Source organism: Camelus bactrianus, chromosome 20 (genome assembly GCF_048773025.1).
Source record: "Camelus bactrianus isolate YW-2024 breed Bactrian camel chromosome 20, ASM4877302v1, whole genome shotgun sequence".
Lineage (NCBI taxonomy): Eukaryota > Metazoa > Chordata > Mammalia > Artiodactyla > Camelidae > Camelus > Camelus bactrianus.
Window position 1 is genome coordinate 37,525,888 of NC_133558.1, and position 20,495 is coordinate 37,546,382.

General features: G+C 44.5%; 1 protein-coding gene across 7 annotated transcripts in view; it reads right to left on the bottom strand.

Annotated features, from left to right (window-relative positions):
- Window positions 1–20,495, bottom strand: part of DST (dystonin) — a 435,873-nt gene that overhangs the window by 353,474 nt on the left and 61,904 nt on the right. For 6 of the 7 annotated variants that reach the window (XM_074348964.1, XM_074348971.1, XM_074348950.1 and 3 more), the window contains exon 4: window positions 425–632. In XM_074348964.1, the coding sequence (XP_074205065.1) occupies window positions 425–632 (208 nt within the window). Of the gene's footprint in view, window positions 1–424; window positions 633–793; window positions 928–20,495 lie in introns of those variants that run through there. The other variant, XM_074348953.1, reaches the window with a different exon arrangement.

A 20,495-nucleotide genomic window follows, 5' to 3' on the forward strand; every position in this document is an offset into this window, starting at 1 on the left:
CTGGTCAGTGTTCCTGGGCAAGAGTGGAAACGAAGCTTCCAGCAAACACACTGGGAATCACTGAGTGAATACTTTCAGATTGTCACGATGGCTACTGCACATATAGAGGAAACTTTAATGCAGATGCCTGTCAATATCCCCTTACATTTCCAAAATATCGATTCATCCAACCAGAAGACAGGGCCAAACAGCTTAGTCACCAGCAGGCAGCGCAAATCGCTCTTTCGATAAATCGGGACATAGAGTAAACATGGCCCTCCTCCCCTCCACCCACCTTGAGCACAGATCTCTGCCCGGCGCCTCAGCTCCCAGCCAGATACGGCCCCCCCTCCCCGGCACCCCTCCCCGGGGAGCAGATGGGTAAATTTCCGCAAATCTCCCCCTCCCCCCGGGCTCCATCCCCTCCCCACCCCAAGGCTCTTACCTGCTATCCTGAGCACTGCTCTCTCCGCGGGGTCCAACACCGAGCCCCCGTGGATCTTTCTCTTCGATCTCTCATGTTTAGGCAAATTCCAGGGTAAGGTGTCTCCGGGAGCTGGAGATGCAGAGCCGGATTTCTGACTGAAATCATCCTCGTCGGAAAAATCCGCAGAGGAAGACATGGAACAGCGATAGGACGCGTTGCCGGAACTCTACAGAGGACGACACGGAAAACAAGAGTCAGCAGCCAGACACTCGCGTCTGCCCGTGCGTTTCAGCAGCCCCGTCCCGGCCCCCACGCCGAGTCCGGCGTCCCGCACCATCCCCTGCGCGGAGGGGGTCCCCACCCCGGGGGCGGACGCCCAGGGCTCACCATCTCCCCTCCGCCGCCGCGCCGACACCAGCCACGACACCGGGGCGGTTCCGATTCATGGACGATTCACACACAAGTGTGTGGCCTGTGGGTCCGGCCACCGGCTCACAAATGACTGGCCCAACAATGAAGCCAGAATCAACAGCCTTCCTGTGCCGAATCTATAGTATCTGGCTCCCCCACCCGGCCGGGACACACATTTTCCATCACTAGACTGCTGGTTAATTCATTAGCGCAACTCACTCCAAGTCTCAAAAACAAAGCACAAATGCAGGATGTCGGGTCCCAATTCCTTTCCGTTCCAATTGCCTCCCCCACCCCGGAGTCTCCCCTCTGACCAGGTCTGAGCCTCTACGTCCTCTTTATTGGATTTTCTTCGTGAGAGAAAGCTGGTACCCCGAGCGGCGCGAGGAGGGAGGAAGGACCGATTGCCAGAAGAGCCTTTTCTTAAGACCCGGAGGACACAAAAGGCAGAATCCGAAGGCAGCGCCAATAAACAAACATCTGAACTCAGTTTAGAGTTCTTGGGATAATTTAAACTTCTAGCAAAGGAACAGCTGCCAGTGATGTAAATGAGAATGATGCAGTGCAGTGACAGGAAACAGCTCCTCTCCGCCCCGGGTCCTTACACGGTGAACCGAGAAACACGGTGCTCTGACCCTCGTGCTGTGCCCGCGCCCGGTCCTCCCTCCACGGAGCAGCAGGAGCAGCTCTGCAGGGCGTTACCTCACATCAAAGGGCTGTGTCCCCGCAGGGGAAAAGGCACCCAGACGTCGTTCCTTCCTCCTCGGTGGGGTTAAGTTTGTGATGATTTAGGGGGCCGCCGGCTTACCATGGAAACAAGGATGCTGACGGTCTGTGCTGTGGACGGGGTTCTCAGTAAGATCAAGCACCCAAGGGAAATCGCCACTTTCCCATGGAGAGCTCTGCTGAGGCTCACGCTCAGGAAGCAAACTGGAATTCCTGAAACGCCTCAGGTCCCTAAGAAGCGAGTGGCAGGCAGGAGCCAGTGCGGGCTGCTCCGATTGGAGCAGAAACCCTGGGCTGCTCACCAGACCAGTGACAACGGCAGCAAAAAACAGGCCGTGTGACAACATCCCAAGGCAGGTGGAATAGAGCGTAAGTGAACTGGGACCTCACCTTGGTCTATTCAGCCATGTCCCTATGCACTGTCAACACCACCATCTTTTTTAACTTCTGATTTTTTATTGAAGTCTAGTCAGTTTATAATGTGTTAATTTCAGGTGTACAGCATAGTGATTCAGTTTTGTATTTATATATATATATATATATATATATATATATATATATATATATATATATATATATATATATATATATATACACACATACACATTCCCTTTCAGATTCTTTTTCATTACAGGCTATTACGAGGCATTGAATATAGCTAGCTCCCTGTGCTATACCGTAGGACCTTGTCATTTATCTATTTTATATAACACCGTCATTTTAAAAGTACACATAACATTTCCTGGAAAATAAAGCATCCAAAATTTCTCTTTAGGTTTACTCCTTCCTCCAAAAGCAGTCTTCCATTTTCTTTTACATGACATGTCATCACTTTGGCTACTCTAATTAATTTATTTAGCTTTTGTGTGTTTTCCTCGTGGCAATAATGTATTCAGCAAATAAATAAGTAAAATTGATTTTCTGTATTCGCTGGAGTCCCCAGAGAGTGGTGAGTGGCAGCAAGTCAGGCTCGGCAGGCTACTTTCAACCTACTTTATTTTCCAGGCTTTGCTGAAAATTCACCTTGAGCTCTCTGGGGTTGTGTTGGCTGGATCCGTGGAAAGTGGGGACATTCTTAAAGACTTTCTCAAGAAGTGATTGGGTTCCCTTGGTTGCCTTCTGTCTTCCTGAAAGTGGCTTCCTACCTACCTGTCCTTACGTAAGGTCATCCTTTATCCGTGAGGTTCAATTTCTTGTAGTTGCCTGCACCCTTTCAGTGAGTATAGTAATTTGATTGTTTACCTCTACAGACAGATGTGGGGAGTAACTGTGAAAGGACTGCTCCTTTCCCAAAACCACTGGGGGCTGATTTTTGTAGAGAGAGTAAATGTTTTTAATGGGAGAGTCTCAGCTGATTGAACAGCAAAATGTGATTGATACCATGACATAAGACCCATTCATCACATGTAGCCAGATGGGAACAGGGACTCCCCTGGACCCAAGGGTGTTGGCTGGGGCCGCCTTCTCATCTGGAGGTATCCTTGGTAAATGGATAAAAGAGAAATGAAACAAGACAACCAGCAACACCTCTTTCAGCAACACAGAGGGAAATACAGACACACAGACAGAGGGAAATCATGCTGATGCACATGTGGTAAAGTCCCTCCCAAGCTACATGACTCAAGTGTTTTCGCACTATTCAGTTTTAAAAGCATTATTCAGTTCTTCCCCACAATAACTGTCATCAACACTTCTTACATATAAGGTAAATGATCCACCATTAGGCCCAATGGAACCTTGAAAATTGAGAATGGATTTAAATGACACTGCTTTGAAGTCCACTGATCCTCTAAAACTATTCTTTATTGATTTGAAATGACTTGCCGATTCACGTCACTACTTTAAAGGTTGTAAGTGTGAGTGTGAGAGGACTCAGACATAGAAAACAAACTATGGTTACCAAGGGGGAAAGGGCGGGGAGGGATAAATTAGGGGTTGGGGAGTAACAGATCCACACTACTGTATATAAAATAGATAAACAACAAGGACCTACTGTAGAGCACAGGGAACTCTATTCAATTTCTTGTGATAACATATAATGGAAAAGAATCTGCAAAGAAAATACATATAAAAAAAGTCAACAAAAAATTTTTAAAAAGAGTATAAGAGGATAGCTCTCCTTTCTTTTGGAAAAAGCAACCAGGTTCTCTAACCCGAAGTCCAGAGCCTTAACTTTGATCTGGGGCTTGGAAAGTAAGACAAAGCAGGACGGCCCTTGGGACCAGCAGAAGCTCCAAGTCCCTGTTAAAATAAATATATGTCCATCAACAGGAGATTGGTGAAATAAAGGACAATATATCCATACCAGGGACTACTCTGCAGTAATTAAACAAAAATGTTATTGAGCTACATTTAGCAAAGTGAAAAGAGTTCACATAGAATGATTCCTTTATGGGGAGGGTACGGCTCAGGGGTAGAGTGTGTGCCTAGCATGCACAAGGTCCTGGGTTCAATCCCCAGGACCTCCATATAAGTCAATAAATAAATAAAAAGCCTAATTACCTCCCTCCCCCAACAAAAAAAATTTTTTAAGAGTTTTTAAAAATGTTAATGGGAATTTTTTTTAAAGAATGATTCCTTGAATGTGTGAGGGGGAGGCATAGACAGATAGATGATTTACAGATAAACAGGTAGACAGGTGATCGGTAGTTAACTATTTACCAGCATGTAAACAGCAGTGATCTCTGGGTGATGACTAATATTATTAATGAATTTAATTTTATTCCTTACAGTGTTTTAATCCAAGACAAACAGGACACAAAAAGATGGCTAAAAAGAAAAAGACACTATATCAAGGATCAAAGAAAAAAATCTCAAAGGCTGTGGGAGGAAGTTACTATCTAAGATGGTGTTTTTAACTGTTCGGGGGCTCACTAACACCTCTGAAAAGTTGATGAAATCTGGGGAAACCTCTCGTTGACACAAAACACATAAGCAAACACACACAAGCTCTGCATATGATTTTATGGGGTTCACTGACCCACTGACCCCAGGTTAAGCTCCTAATTTTCACCATCAACTATCATCACCATGTGGCGTGTGTGCTGAGACCAAGAGAAACAGTTAAGAGTGCAGAGTATTCAGAAGAAAGGTAATTACGCTAGAAAGACAAAGCTGAGCTAGGTCATCATGTTTTTAACATTTGGCCTTTTTTTTTTTTAAACTATGTAAAGCCCTATTAAATCTTTTTTCTTTTTAATTGAAGTATAGTCGGTTACAATGTGTCAATTTCTGGTGTACAGCATCATGTCCCTGTCATGCATATACATACATATATTTGTTTTCATATTCTTTTTCATTAAAGGTTATTTTAAGATATTGAGTATAGTTCCCTGTGCTCTACAGAAGTTATATATATATATATATATATTATATATATGACTGAGACACCTCTGGACTGACATTAGATCTCTAGACCAAAAAAAAAAACCCACCAGGTTGTGAGAAACCAAAAATCCATGTATTGTGTCTCATTACAACCTAGCCATTAAGGCAGTTTCAACAATTGAATTAGATCACCAAAAGCTTTAAAATGATTTTCCGAAATGCCAACCCATTCACATGGTATAAAAACAACTCAAATCTCCTAAAGCCAGGATAATTACATAATGTGATATTTTTAGAAGGGGAACTAAACAATAACTTCGCTAACTGAAACCCCGGTGGGGGAGCTGAGGTAGATACAATGGACCTGCCTCCCCTGGAAACCGGCCAGGCTTAGCACCCTGGTCTGCAGGAAATTACCTCTGCACCCAGCATCCTCTAAGGGCGACGAGAAACAAGTGCAGAGATTAGGGCTTTCAAGTAGCCAGACTTCTAGAATCCCAGAGGCTGGACAGTGGACTTTCACAAACCCACGTGCTTGAGATTCATGAATATTTCTGTAAGCATATTTCCAAAAATTTAACCAAAAGAATAAAAAGCATCTGAGGAATCAGTAAGACAAATTCAGGCTGCGAGGTACTCTACAAGATAATTATCCTGGACTTCTCAAAAAAAAATAGGAAAAAGGTCAATGTCAGGAAACAGACACACCCCAGAAGCAGGGACTGTTTAAATGGAAAAAGACAAAGTGTAACAACCTTGATGGGAGTCTGTATTTCTTTTTGAGCTCAAAAGTCACATTAGGGATAACTGGGAGACTCTGAAAGTGGACCACGGATTGCCTTCAAATTTTCTGTACACCTAAATGTTTTCAAAATGAAGAGTTGCAAAGAAACACAAAATAAGGGCTTTTTTTTTTTTTAAGTGTTGCTCAGTCCAGGCCTGTTCTGACCAGATCAGATCCACCCAACCCACCCCATTCCAAGCACACGGTGACAGCACCCAGCTAAGTGACCTCTCGTCACATTTCCTCATAGACACTTGGAGAAGCATGGAAGCCGGACCGACAACAAGACCTCAGAGCAAGGTGGTCTGCCTGCCTCAGTCCTGAGCACAGTGGATGGAAGCCGAGAAAAGTGCCCCTGGGTTAGGCATTCAACACACAATCCAGTGAACACAAAAGCTGGTTTCATATCGCATCATTGATTGTATTTTATATAAACTGAAAAAAAGACATCAAAATTTCAAATAAGTGTACCACTGTATATAGCACAGGAAACTATATTCAATTTCTTGTAATAACATCTAATGGAAAAGAATCTGAAAAGAATATAAATGTATGTACCTATGTGTATAACTGAATCACTTTGCTGGACGCCTGAAACTAACATTGTAAATCAACTACACTTCAATAAAAAAATGTTTTAAAAATTCAGAATAAGTGAAGATCCAATTTTATTTAAAATTCCACTGCTTAGGTAAGTACAAAAACTCACTTCTTGCATAGGGTATAAAAATACATGATATGGCCCAAGACTATTCTTCCATACTCATTTTCTATTTGGAAATAAGTCAAAAAGCAAGGGCATGTTATCTGATTTTAGGGATGCCCAGGAAAACCATCCCTCTCACAAATCAAGAGATAACAGAAGAAAACAGTTAAGGAAAATGGGGGGGGGGGGGTTTAACCCCTTGAAGACAAAATGACTTACGGAAAACTTTGGGGATCATGTGCTTGTTTCTGTTTAAAATTTTTTCAGAGCGAGCTGAATCACGCAATTCAAGCACTCTTTCATCAGATAAGTAACTCTTTTTAAAATTATTTTATTTCTTTTAAAATTGAAGTATAGTCAGTTACAATGTGTCAGTTTCTGGTATATAGCACAATGTCAAATAAATAACTCTTAATCAGCCTCTCAACTGGAAACCACCTTTAAACAGTAAAGGCGGGAGGGGGCCTTTTTGGTGGGGTCTAGACTGGTTCTCAGTCTCTCCTTTGAGGGGAGACTTGCGGGAGCCTTAACTCAAAGAGGATGGGGAATCTGGTGGAGCTGGAGAAGAGAGGTCAGAGGGAGGGGAGGCTGGAAGGTTCCTGGATCTGATCAGGGAGAAGGTTTTGGGCAGAGAGTTAGGGAAGTCAAAGGTTTCTTTCTGGGTGGAAGGCCCAGTTCATCAGCCCCTGAAATGAGAGCACTGGGGTTTAGGACACAAATTCTGCAGGGTAGAAAGATTGTGCACTGGTTAGAGTGTTCCTTGGTGTTCTGTTTCTGGGCCGACAGGGCTCGCCAATGGGACACAGGGAGGAGGACCTCACCATCTTTCTCCTCCTGCTGGCTGAGACGCTCTGCAAGGTAAGTATCAAAGGCTCACTTCCCCAGCAGCCTGGCTTAGGATTCTAGGCAGTCTTGGCTCAGCTCCAAGACATTCTGCAAGACTTCCTTCCTTTCAGTTTAACCAGCAAGTTCTAACTCTGCACATCACTTACTGAGTGACTGCAGTCAGCGGCCATACGATGCATTTTCACTCATTATCTTATTTAATACTCTGGAACCCAATAAGGAAACATGTTTAGGGAGGGTAAGTCTCTTATACACAGTCATGCTGTGAGTAGAAGGCAGAGCCTGGATCTCCATCTTGGTCCTTTGGGCCCCAAAGCCTGTGTCATCAAGGGCCCTGGAACGTGGTCCCAGGCACTTGGAGGAACATCCCTCAACGATCTTACCAGGTATTTGGAGCCCCCAAAAGGATCAGACTAGTTCTGTGTTCAGTTCAGCCCAAAGCATGGAAGGTGACCCGGAGACAGGTATCTATCTGTTCACAATAAGGAAAAACCATCCAAAAAGATGCAACTGCTCATAAGAGGAAAGGTCAGCTTTGGGTGGCAGTGGGCTCCTTCCAACTGGAGGGACCAAGCCTTCCCTGAGGGGAACAGTTATCTCTCAACACCAAGATTCTCTGGTCCTGTGGGCTCTCACACCTCCATAATCCTCTCCCCCAATAAATTACAAATGAAAGAAAAACTGTGTTCAGTATCAAAACGCCACAGTTTTTGAAAACTGTAAAAAATCTTTCACATGTTTTTGCAAGTCCACCTTAACAAAATCATCTTAAAATTGGAGAAACAGAGGCATCAAGAACCGGTTTGTATTTGGGCATCAGCAAATAGACTTTCCAAACTGAGGAAGGACACTGTAAAGAATGTGCTTAAAAGAAAAGCAAAACAGAGCTCTGAAAGTAGCCCCACAAAACAGAAACATGTTAGGAAGACAATGAAAAACATCTTTACCTAGAGAATGCTTAATCTTCTGTTTCAAATGGATGTTTGTTTATGTCAATCAATTCAAAATATGTCTTAATAACCCACAAGCTTCTGCCTTGGAGGAGCTTAACAGCTAACTGGGAGAGTGAAGGTGATAAGTCAGCCAACGTATAATTAAATATTTTCATCTTGTCTTTACACATTACGCTGAAAAATACGGCTTCTAGTGGAATAATATACATATATACATAAAAATATGGCTTATCACACAAAGTCAATTAGGAGAGAGGGCTGGTTCAGGAACAGACTGGAGAATCTGTGGTCCTTTTGGAAGCCAGGATGGAGATGCAGGTGTTCCCTCAACACCTTCCTTCCTCCATCAGCGACATACCCAAACCTGTCCACACTGATAGAGCCACCCTGCAGATGCATGACGCTGGCCTGCCCACTTTTAAAAACAAATTAATAGCAAACATTTTTTTAAACTTTATTTATTTTATCTCTAGGGGAGAGGGAGGTAATTAGGTTTATTTATTTATTTATTTTTGGAGGAGGGACTGGGGACTGAACCCAGGACCTCCTGCACGCTAAGCATGCGCTCTACCACTTGAACTATACCCTCCCCTCAATGGCAAACATTTCTTAAAAATTGGGCACTTGACATGAAAATGCAGGTGTGCAATGTCAGTTCTAGCAGTAGTTTCCCCTTTTTTAGAAAGAACGTAACGCTATCCAGGCTGACACAGTCCCTACCTGGCCACGTTATCCATTTATGACACCTGCCCCTGCAGGCATCTGATTCTGCACCCCTGGCAGAAATGAAGGCACGGGTGATGTTGTTGCATTCAGAGATGAAGAAATGACAAGAGCGGGGGAATGCAGGGATACTGGTGATAAACAAAAAAAAGTGGATGGCGGTTTAAACATAAAGGAGAAGAGAACTGGAGAGGAGGAGACAAAACAAAACAAAAAGAAGAGGGCTCCCTAAAGATCTCAGTTAAATTAGTGTCAAGATGAAATGGGTGGCACCCTGTTCCTACTGACGTCCCAGTGCTGATCAATTCTGCTCCATCCCCCGCCAAGAACCAGGAAACGGACCCGCTAGGGGGCTCGGGCAGCACTGGCTCATAATCTCTGTGAATCGCGCTGGACCACCTCCCTCACCACTGCTGCTGAGTTGGCAGCTTTTGGTCCTGCCCCTACCTGCGGTCAAGCCTGCTCCCCCCAGGTTTCTCCTGTCCTTGTCTAGGTCACAGGGAAGCTGGGATACCAAGGACTCTAGACAGCCAGGACCTGCTCTGACTTCTGTTAGGGAAAAGACGTGGGCTCTGATCACTCACGCAGATCTCTCAGGTATTAGCCCAGGATGTTCTCAGAGACCGAGCCCCAGCCAGCATCTTCGCTGTCTGGTCGTAAGGTTAAAGACGTGCCCGACACGGTAGAGACTGGACATCGGGTAAACGCTTTATGACCCTGGGAAACTGCTGGGCCTTGCTGGGCTTTGTTTTCTTATCTGAGAAATGGGGAACAGTACATAAGACACAGGGCTGGTGTGGCAGAATCAGCAGTAAGAATAAGTCGATCTGCAAAGTGCTAAGAGCAACACGCAATGGGTAGAAACTTCAGCATCATGTGATGTGAGCTACTCACACTTGTGTGATCCGGGCACAGAGGACTAAGTCCAGCTGAGCCAATGTGACTGTCACTCCAGGAAATTCAAAACAATAAACAGAGACGCAGACACTGGAAGTTACTGGCACGAGGTCATGTGAATAGCCGCTCTCAGGAGGCGAGGTCCATGTCGTCCCCTCATGCTCCCTTCCCAACCTCGGTTTCTGAACCTTCAGTTCTTTGGGATACCCTTGTATCTGTCCAATACATTCCTCTCTTTCTATTCTTTTAAATTCAATTAGGGGTCGGCAGGAGAGTATAGCTCAGTGGTAGGGTACATGCCTAGCATGCAAGAGGTCTTGGGTTCAATCCCCAGGACCTCCATTTAAAGATAAATAAGTAAATAAATCTAATTCTGCCCCCCCCAAAAAATAAAAAAAAAAATGCAATTGTTTTTTCCTTTAAATTCATTGTCTCTGTTGTTGGAGATGACAATAACAAAAAACTTAGACAAATACATTATATAAAACAAGCAATTATACTCAGTTCTTCCCTGTTGAAACATAAGCAAGGCTATGTCTCTGTACCTTCATTTTCATTACCTGCCTTCATTAATGAGACTGCGAATAACAGCTTTTACACAGCTATTCTCTCCCTGCACTTACTGCTGCAATTAAGTGGCACAATTACTTTTCCATTTAAAAAAAGGTTGTTCTTATTGCACTGAAGCCAAGTCCCTGTAACTTTAAGTGCCTGAGGGCATTTCCATCGCCACTTCCTGAGGACAACGAAGTCTGTTCCATGTATGTTCAGCGAAAAATAACCCGGTGCCATAAGCCACAGCTGACTGGGACGTGAGGAGGTCCACTGCCTCAGGGCTGGCTTGCTGGAAAACGCTGCCCTCATAATGAGGATGCTTCGGGCTGGAGGGTGGACCCCGTCCAATCACAGCCTCCCTTCTGGGGAATAAGGGCTACGTGCATCCCAAATGCCCTTAACGAAGAGTTGAGTGTCCCTAAGATCTGCTGCCCATCCTGGTCTCTCAGCACTTGAGATGCATCCACGTGGTCCAGAGCCCCTGCATCTCCGCTAAGGGCCACCCCAGGTTTCCTTTGGTCTTTGAAACAGATCTCTCTTTCAGAAGGTCATGTGGGTCTGTCCCTTTCTCGCTCTATCCCTGGGGGAGGCTAGGCATCTGGGAAGGAAACAGAAACAGCCTGCACGCATCATACCTGACTTTTATCCTCCACGAATTTAAACCTGCTGAGGCTAAGTAGTTACAGTAAAAGGCAGAGGGCTCTGGGGAAGAAGACTTTCCCCAGCCTAAAAAAGAGGCCCTCGGGCTAGATGGAGCATCTGTGGATCCTGGAGGATGCTTCTTGAGTCCCAGAAGACGATCAGAGACAGTGGTGCCTAGTGTCCAGGGGGACGGGCCACGTGGTTAACCTCTCAAAAGACCCCTGTCCTGAGAGTGACCCACAGCATCCTCGGGGCCCGTGGAGCAGCCAGGGGGTTGGGGGGGACAGCACAACCTGCAGGCACACATGTTCCCTCCTATCCCGGCACCCTGACCTCGTATAGGACCGTGGAACCTTAACACAACTCTAAGAGCTCCGAGGTGGAGGAAGTGAGTTGCCAGGTGGGCAACCGGGAGTCAGACCCTAAGTTGAGAGGAAAAAAGAGAAAGTGATTTATCTCACAGCAGAGCTTACAGCCTAAGAGTCAAACTTGCTGTGTGCATGCATCCTGACTTTGGATCCCAGGCATAGGAGTGGCCCCCATGACCATCTGCTGAATGCACCCAGGGGCCCAGCAGCGGGTCCCGGGGGCGGAGAGACCCAGAGAAGACGTCCTGCCAAGCAGGGTGAGAAATGCCCTGAGTGTCTGTCTGTCTGTCTGTCTGTCTGTCTCTCACGCACACTCACACAACAAGACCACCTCCTCCCACCTCTCCTCCTTGCTCCAGCAGCATTTTTCATTTTAAGGCTCCTTTGGATGATTCTAGTACCAGAGAAGAGGGAGCGTGCTTGCTGACTGCCACCTCGTTCCAAAACGGGTATCAGGTAACTAACAAGGTGGCAGTGGGGAGAGGGGAGAAGGCTGTGGGGACTGACAAGTTCTCTAGTCGGTGCCCCAGAGCTGGGGAGAGCGTGGGGTGCTTAGACAGATAAGGTGGGAGCAGCAGCAGGTGAGGCTGGGGAAGCAGGTGGCGGGTGGAGGTCATGCAGCGCTGGAGCCTGACTGGACAGTGTAGGAGTCGGACTGCCAAGGAAGGTGGGTGGTAAGTGTGCGTCCTGATAGACTGGTGACCGTGACAGCCATGGAGGGACTGGACTGGGGAGTCTAACTCAGACAAGATTAGGTGGCAGTTACTGTGACTGTCCAGCAAATGATGACATTTGAACTGAACCACGGCCGTGAAGGATGGAAGGATGTTGGAGAAATACTGAGAGACTGGAAAAAGGGCAGGTGAGAGGCAGGCTGGGCTGCAGCTGCTGCAGCAGAGGTCAAGGCAGTGACCTGGAAGGAGCAAGAAGGTTGGGAGTCAGGCCTTGGTGTTCCCAGCGGGGAGCTAGAGAGGGGCCAGGGAGAAATGAGGGGGTCCCAGACCCATCATACAAGGAGGCACGAGGCAGCCAGCCCTCCAATGAGCCCCGGAATGAGTGCATGTTGATTCAGACTGGCTTAAGGAGAAGGCTGGCCACCCTCCAGGAGACCCTCATTTCCCTCCAACTTGGACCCTGGCCCTTGGCACTGCAGGGAGTGACCCAGGAGCTGCCCTGAGGGAAGCTGTGAGGCTCTGTGGACCAAAGCATCCTGCATCTGTCCCCGCCTCCCACATGGACCAAAGCATCCTGCATCTGTCTCCGCCTCCCACATGGACCAAAGCATCCTGCATCTGTCCCCGCCCCCCACATGGACCAAAGCATCCTGCATCTGTCCCCGCCTCCCACATGGACCAAAGCATCCTGCATCCATCCCCGCCTCCCACATGGACTAAAGAATCCTGCAACTGTCCCTGCCTCCCACATGGACCAAAGCATCCAGCATCTGTCCTCCCTCCCTCCTGCACACAAGAACAGGCATGTGCTACCAATCATGCTCACTGTCCTTTCACACAGAGATTGTACCGAAGAAGCTCATAGACCATAGACAGACATGCCATTTACATATATTTCTTGTGACGTTGTATGAGCCGTGATATTACATGACTTAAAAACCCCAAAACAATACTCATATTTTTCTGACTTTCATTGTCTCTAACAAGTAAACATGTCAACTCTCCCCCCTATGCTTTAAAAACAAATTCATTCCTTCTTCCACAGAGCCTTCTGCACAGTTCTTATCATTTATAATCCTGTGTCCCTCCACCCCATCACCCTTAGTCATATTGAACACTTAGGATTTGTGTGAATTCCAGTGTCCACTTTCCTCCCCTTCCCAGCTGCACTCCTGACCCCGAAATACTGCTTGAGGGTTTTTTCCTCCTCTCTTCCTCAACTGGTGCTTTCCCAGCCAGTCTGAGAGCTTCCACCAACAATAACAAAACACCAAGAATTTTTCTAAATTCCAGAAAACCACATGACAAATCCTATCAGAAACACAAACACAACATGGAATAAATGGGGAGCCCGTGTGGCCCACTATATTTCTTCCTGAACTGGTCCTGTGTCTGTATCCACAGTACAGCTGGATACAGCTGGAAAGTTAGCAGGTGAAGAATCCTGCTCTCTTAAAAAATCTATTCAATGAAAATCATTATTTATTAGTATGATGGTTAATTTTACACATCAACTTGGTAAGGTCATGGCACACAGTTTTTGGCAAAACATCAGTCTAGATGTTGCCGTGAAGGTACTTTTTTAAATATGGTTTTGAGTACAGCAACTCCATACTGTGGGTGGGCCTTGTCCAAGCAGTTGAAGGCCTTCAGAGCAAAGACTAAGGTTTTCTGACAAAGAAGAAATACTTCTCAAGAATGCAACACAGAAACCCAACCTGAGGTTCCAGCCTGACATCCTGCAGAATTCGGACTCAAGACTGCAACATCAACTCTTATGTGAATTTCCACCTGCTGACCTGTCCTGCAGGTTATAGATTTGCCAGCCCCATGAACACGTGAGATAATTCTTCCAAATAAATCCATGTGTGTGTGTCCCACAGGTTCTGTTTCTCTGAAGAACCCTAACTTTACTCACATCCCCCGCAATCCAAGGAAGGAGAAAAACCTAGTATAATTCACATTTCACGGGAAGGGAGACCAGGCAGGACTCTCACCAGACTGAGTGAGGGGCCATGGCGTTTCCTCCAGCCCCTTTGTTCAGCACCTCTTCTACCACAAGAACATGATTTATTCTCACTGACCTCATATTCTGAATGCGGTTGATCACACCTAATTCCTTGGCTGTTAGACAGTCTTAAAATGAGACACTGTGTGTAAAACATCTAACACAACACCTGCCCAGCACATGATACTCAGTACGTTTTTACAGCATTTCATTCTAAGAGAAAATGATAAACTGAAAACCAGATTAAAAGTACTTACAACGGCAGTGATTGTATTACAAAAAGTGTTATCATTCTGAGGACTCAAAAAAATGTTTTCACCTCCCTTCACACCCCCTGTACACTGATGCCTAAAATCCCAGCAAAAACAAAATTCAGTCTTTTGGTTTAAAGCCTTTTATGTCTGAGCCACCTTCTCGTAGACAGAAAATAGTAAGTGCTATCAGTCATTCACATTTTAGTATGAATAAGGTCATGAGCATAACTGCTGAGGGATATTTTGATAAAAGGAAGAGGGAACATGGAGGCTCCTACAGGTAAAGCAAAATTAACTCTATTTCCCCTAGGGCCAGTCCTGAGTCTCAGAGACACAGATTCAAGGAGCCAAATGAGTCTCTGTACTAACAGAACAACAGCCTGGCCCTAATTCAGAGTACAGCTCAAGAGAATACTGCCTGGGTGGGGCAGAGGCTGTTCATTTAAATGTGAAGATTGTCTCCTCGGCTTCCCTAGCGCAGAATTCAGGCTCTCACTCCCACTTTGCTGAGCCACAGAGGCAGACAGCCTCATCCTCTCACCTGCCTTCCCAGTTCTCCAGGGAGAACACAGTCTTTCTTGGGATCTAATGGAGTCAGATCTGCTACCAAACCCGGTGCCACAATGTCTGAACTTCTATTAGAGACTCACTCTGCAGGGTTCCTCGCCCTGTGACAGGCGTGTTAACGGAACAGACTTACTGGAGGGTTAATAAAATACATAAAGGCACCCTAAGCTATTAGTAAATTGGACAGTTTCCCCCCAGGTAAGAATGGTGTGGGTCACCTGAAAGCAATCAAAGCCAAGGGGAAAAGGCAGAAGACTGAAAAGGAGCACAACTGTTCACAGCCTTCTAACTTCTCTGCCGAACCGCCGCGAAGCAGGCGACCCACGGGTCAGGACTTCGGTTCCCAGCTGGGCCACTTACTGGTTTCGCGGCCCTGTGGCAAGTCCTAAGTCACAACTTCTGTGAACCCTGGATTTCTGGTCTAAGAATGGGAGTAACACCTGCCTCTCAGACTTGTTCTACAAAGGTAATACATCCAAGGGACTGAGGACCAAATCTAGCAAACAGGGGGACACTTTAAATGACAGCTATCATTTCAAAGAGCTGCCCCAAATCTGTCGACTGGGCAGAGAGTTCCTACAATCAGAGCTGCAAAGCCCTGGGCAAACTTCTAAGCCACTGGGAGGTTTTTAGTCCTTTTTTTTTTTTTTAATTATTAAAGTACAGTTGATTTACAATGTTGTGTTAGTTTCTAGTGCACAGCATATACTTTCAGTTATACACATATATATTCTTCTTCATATTCTTTCTCATTATAGGTTATTACAAAATATTGAATATAGTTCCCTGCGTTATACAGTAGGACCTTGTTGTTTACGTATAGTAGTGTGTACCTGTTAATCCCCAGTTCCTAATTTATCCCTCCCTCTCTTCCCCTTTGGTAACCATAAGTTTGTTTTCTATGTCTGTGAGTCTGTTTCTGTTTTGTAGATAAATTCATTTGTGTCCTTCTTTTAGATTCCACATATAAATGATATCACATAATATTTATGTTTCTCTGTCTGACTTATTTCACTTAAAATGATAATCTCTAAGTCCACGCATGTTGCTGCAAGGGGCATTATTTAATTCTTGTTTATGGCTAAGTAATATTCTATTGTATATACACCACATCTTCTTTATCCAATCATCTTGGATAGTGCTACTATGAACACTGGGGTGCATGTATCTTTTTGAATTAGAGTTTTCTCCAAATACATGCCCAGGAGTGAGATTGCTGGATCATAGGGTAACTCTATTTTTTAGTTTTTTAAAGAATCTCAATGCTGTTTTCTATAATGGCTGCACCAAATTATATTCTCACCAACAGTGTAGGAGGGTTCCCTTTTCTCTACATCCTCTCCAGCATTTATTGTTTGTGAACTATTTAATAATGTCCATTCTGACTGGAGTGAGGTAATACCTCACAGTAGTTTTGATTTGCATGTCTCTGACAATAGCAATGTTGAGCGTCTTTTCATGTGCCTGTTGGCCATCTGGATGTCTTCTTTGGAGATATGTCTATTTAGGTCTTCTGCCCATTTTTGGATTGGGTTGTTTGCTTTTTTATTTTTGAGTTGTGTGAGCTGTTTATATATTCTGGAACTTAAGCCCTTGTCAGTCGCATCATTTGCAAATATTTTCTCCTATTCTGTAGGCTGTCTTTTCGTTTTGTTTATGGTTTCCTTTCCTGTGCAAAAGCTTATAAATCTGATTAGGTCCCATTAGCCAGTCCTATCTTAATTCATAACTTAATTCAACTGGATTACTAAAAGGATTAGAAGTGATGGACAGAAAGCACGTAGTAGGTATTGAAAGAATGACAGCCATGCCATTCTTACTCCAAGTCCATTCTCTCCCTGTCCCTCAGCGGTCTCTCCCCTACAGAGGCTGGACTGAGTCTTTAAAAGCATCTCGGAGAATGTCATGCCCGCCCCCAAACCCTGCAGTGGCATCCTACTGCACCCCAAACCTTGTGCCCTCACAATCTGTCTTTAGACTTTTGCTCAAATGTCACCTTTTTAAAGAAAGTTCTTCCCTGACAACCTTATACTGTAACATTACCCTCCCCCATCACTCCACACCTCCCAACCAGCCGTGAACTTCCCCACAGCTCTGATCACCACCTGACACACTGTATCCATATACGTTCATCTGTGTGTTGTTTGTCTCCCCTGCTGGAAAATATGCTCCGGAAGTCCAGGGGCTTTGTTTTATTCCTGGTTTAGTCACCAGTTTCCCAGGGACCAACCCAGAGCATGCGCTCAGTAAATATTTGTGCAATGAAAAAATGAACTGAATGGAATCTGCAAAAGCATTTGTACCGCCTACCACACAGTAAGTGCTCAGTAAACACCGACTGCCTTCAAAAAGTCCCGTCCCTTCTGACTTCTCCTCCTGCTCCCCCCAATCAGTGCCTGTTTACTTGCCCTGAAGCTTGTCTTGGTTCAAAGCACAACAGAGTCTCACGACCCACAGTAGACGTTCCTGATCACACAGTGGAAGCGAAACCGTTCTCAGCAAGCTCACTGGGAGAACTAGAGACCCCAAGATCAGACGCAGCCCAGAGGGCTGGCAGGGCACCGTGCACCCTGCCCAGCCTCCCTACTCACCATCCAGGACTGTGGACAGGCCACCGAACCACTCTGAGCTCTGGTTTCCTAATCTAGAAAGAGGATCTGCTTCCTAGGGCTGCTGTCAAGACTACTAACAGGTGAGCTAATTAACACCCCCTGCCCAGCACAGAGCCCGGCTTACAGAGGAAGCGCTTCAGAAAAGCCAGCCAAGTGTTATTAGCATGACTCAGCACCAGCAAAGATGCTGTTGACGTGGAAGGTCTGTGTGTCTTTACAACTTTTCTTGTAGGAAAAAAGAACCACTTATTTATGGTTATCTCTGGAGCTACAGAGAGCTAATGATGTTCCAAAACAGGTTTTCACTGGATCTTAAGACAGGAAATAACGATAGTCCTTTGCTTATAAAAAGCAGCATTCTCATTTCCCAAGGCATTTCTCACTTCCTTGGTATCCTGAAATGTCCACACCTCAGACCTTCTGGTTCTTCTTGCTCTAATAACAAGATGAATTTGCCTGGAGTCATGGAGATTGCACGTATTCTAGAAACAAACGTAAGACATCTGTGTTGCCTGCTTAACACTCCCATAAATTCCAGAGACTATTATACAGGTTTTTTTCATGTAAAATGTCTGGGTTTTCTAAACTAATTTAAAACATGGGGGAGTCAGTTCATTTGATAAAACATATAAATACACATTTTTAATGTATATAAACCAGAAACTGACATATTGTAACTGACTATACTTTAATTTCTTTAAAAAGTATAGATATAAAAAATTTGAAATGTTTTAGCTATACTTGGCATATAAACAGAGAAACAACACAGCACAGAACAGAGAACGTTCAACCAGGAGGCCCTGTTTCCAGTTGTGAGTCTGAAAGTCACCAGGTACCTGATGTTTGGCCTCTCAGGTCACTTTCTGGGCCTCATTTCCTCCAAGTGACAATTCAGGCTGAATGATTTTTGAGGTCCCTCAATTGTCCACAACTTCATTATTTCTAAAGTTTTTTGATGCACAAGTTCCAGTATCTTTAATATCTTGTCCTCAAACTTATAAAGACCCTATTTATGTAACGTATTTATCCTGAATTAAGTTTAAAAGCTAATGAATTATGAAAAGATACATGCACCCCAATGTTCACAGCAGCACTATATACAATAGCCAAGACGTGGAAACAACCTAAATGTCCATTAGCAGATGAGTGGATAAAGAAGTTGTGGTATATTTATACAATGGAATATTACTCGGTCATAAAGAATAAAATCATGCCATTTGCAGCAACATGGATGGACCTGGAGATTGTCATTCTAAGTGAGGTAAGCCAGAAAGAGAAAAATATATATAATATAATACCACTCATATGTGGAATCTAGAAAAAGAAGAAAGAAGACACTAATGAACTCATCTACAAAACAGAAACAGACCCACAGACATAATAAACTACCTCATGGCTACTTGGGGAAAAGGAGTGGGAAGGGATAAATCTGGGAGTTTGAGATTTGCAGATATTAACTACTATATATAAAAACAGATAAACAAATTTTTTCTGTAGAGCACAGGGGACTATATTCAATATCTTGCAATAACCATTAATGAAAAAGAATATGAAAATGAATATATGTATGTATACACACTACTGGGACATGATGCTGTACACTAGAAATTGACACATTGTAACTGACTATACGTAAGCTAAAAAAAAAAAAAAAAAGAACACCTGCGGAAAAAAAAAGGTAAATGGAAAATATCCTCTCCTAATCCCATAACTCATCCTCCCCTTTGGAAGTAAGTGCCTTTTGCAATATAACATTTTTCAGCAAGTCTTTAATTCTCAAAAACAATAAATAAATAATAAATAAAACAGCTCAACAACCACAACTGCTGTTTCATAACTTATCTTGACTTTTTGGTATAAAAATATTACATCAATATTTTCTCCACTTGGGGTTTTATGTTCAGCTCCAAAGTGTAACAAATATTGTGCAATTAGGAAGTGGATTTGGCTCAGCTTGAAATGACAAATCTGTACTGAAATCTGAGATTTGAAAATAAGTGAGTCACTTAAGAACTTCTCAGTAGCCTATGTAAGCATGAGTTCAGCTGCGGGAAATGAAGGTCCTGTGTCATCTGCTTTAAGACTAAGAGATAAGCAGCAATGCCCACCCCCACCCACGTACTGCACAGCCCTAAGGAGAAATGAACTAGAAACGTACTAGATATGTAATACAAAGGGGATAAAAGTCATGTCCGGGCCCCCTGTCTGGGGGCGGGGGTCTACTTGGGCCCAGAAGCACAGCGGGAGCCAGGCTTTCCATGGCTATAGGGATGGAGGCTAGAGCTTTGGGGGACACACAGCTCTGATCTGAGAGACCTATTCTGGGAACTTCCTGAGTCCTACAAAAACAAGACAAGGGCTTCTCAGATATACTGCAGACTTGACATCCTAATATGCCTTCTCACTACACAATGCCTAAAATTACAGATAAAATAAACATAATGTAGTTTTTACTGCATCAGTGAGGTGGCAGGAAGGTGAGGTAAAGCCCCAGAAGCCAGAGAGACAGGAAGTTAAAGCACAAACACAGAGGTGAACCCGCTCATCCCTGTGACCTAAAGCTTCACCTTGATGGCCAAGCACCTGGGCGTGGAAGAGGGGAGAGCAAATCTGACTCCATGTTAGATCTGTTCCTTTGGTTCTAACCCTGGGCTCTGTTTTCTGTGCTGAGTCATGCTGGTTCCGCACCTTTTGTAAAAGAATGTTGCCTAGAGCCTGAAAAAGACAGGAGAGCCCACTCTCAAGACTCTGATCTGTAAGGGTGTAACACTTTTCCATTCATATAGAGGTAAAAAGCAGCAGAACAGAAAATAATACTTGTCTTGTTGGAGGTTTACAGCCATAACCTGACCATCTTCCCCAAGTCACAATTCACATATGGCTAGTGAACATATGAAAAGATGTTTTTGGCATCATTAGTGACCAGAGTAAACCAAATCCAACCCACAATAACATATTACATGTGTCCAATTGGCAAAAACTTTTAAAGTGTAACACAACTCTGTTACTAACGGCAAGTTCGTGTGCCCGCCGCAC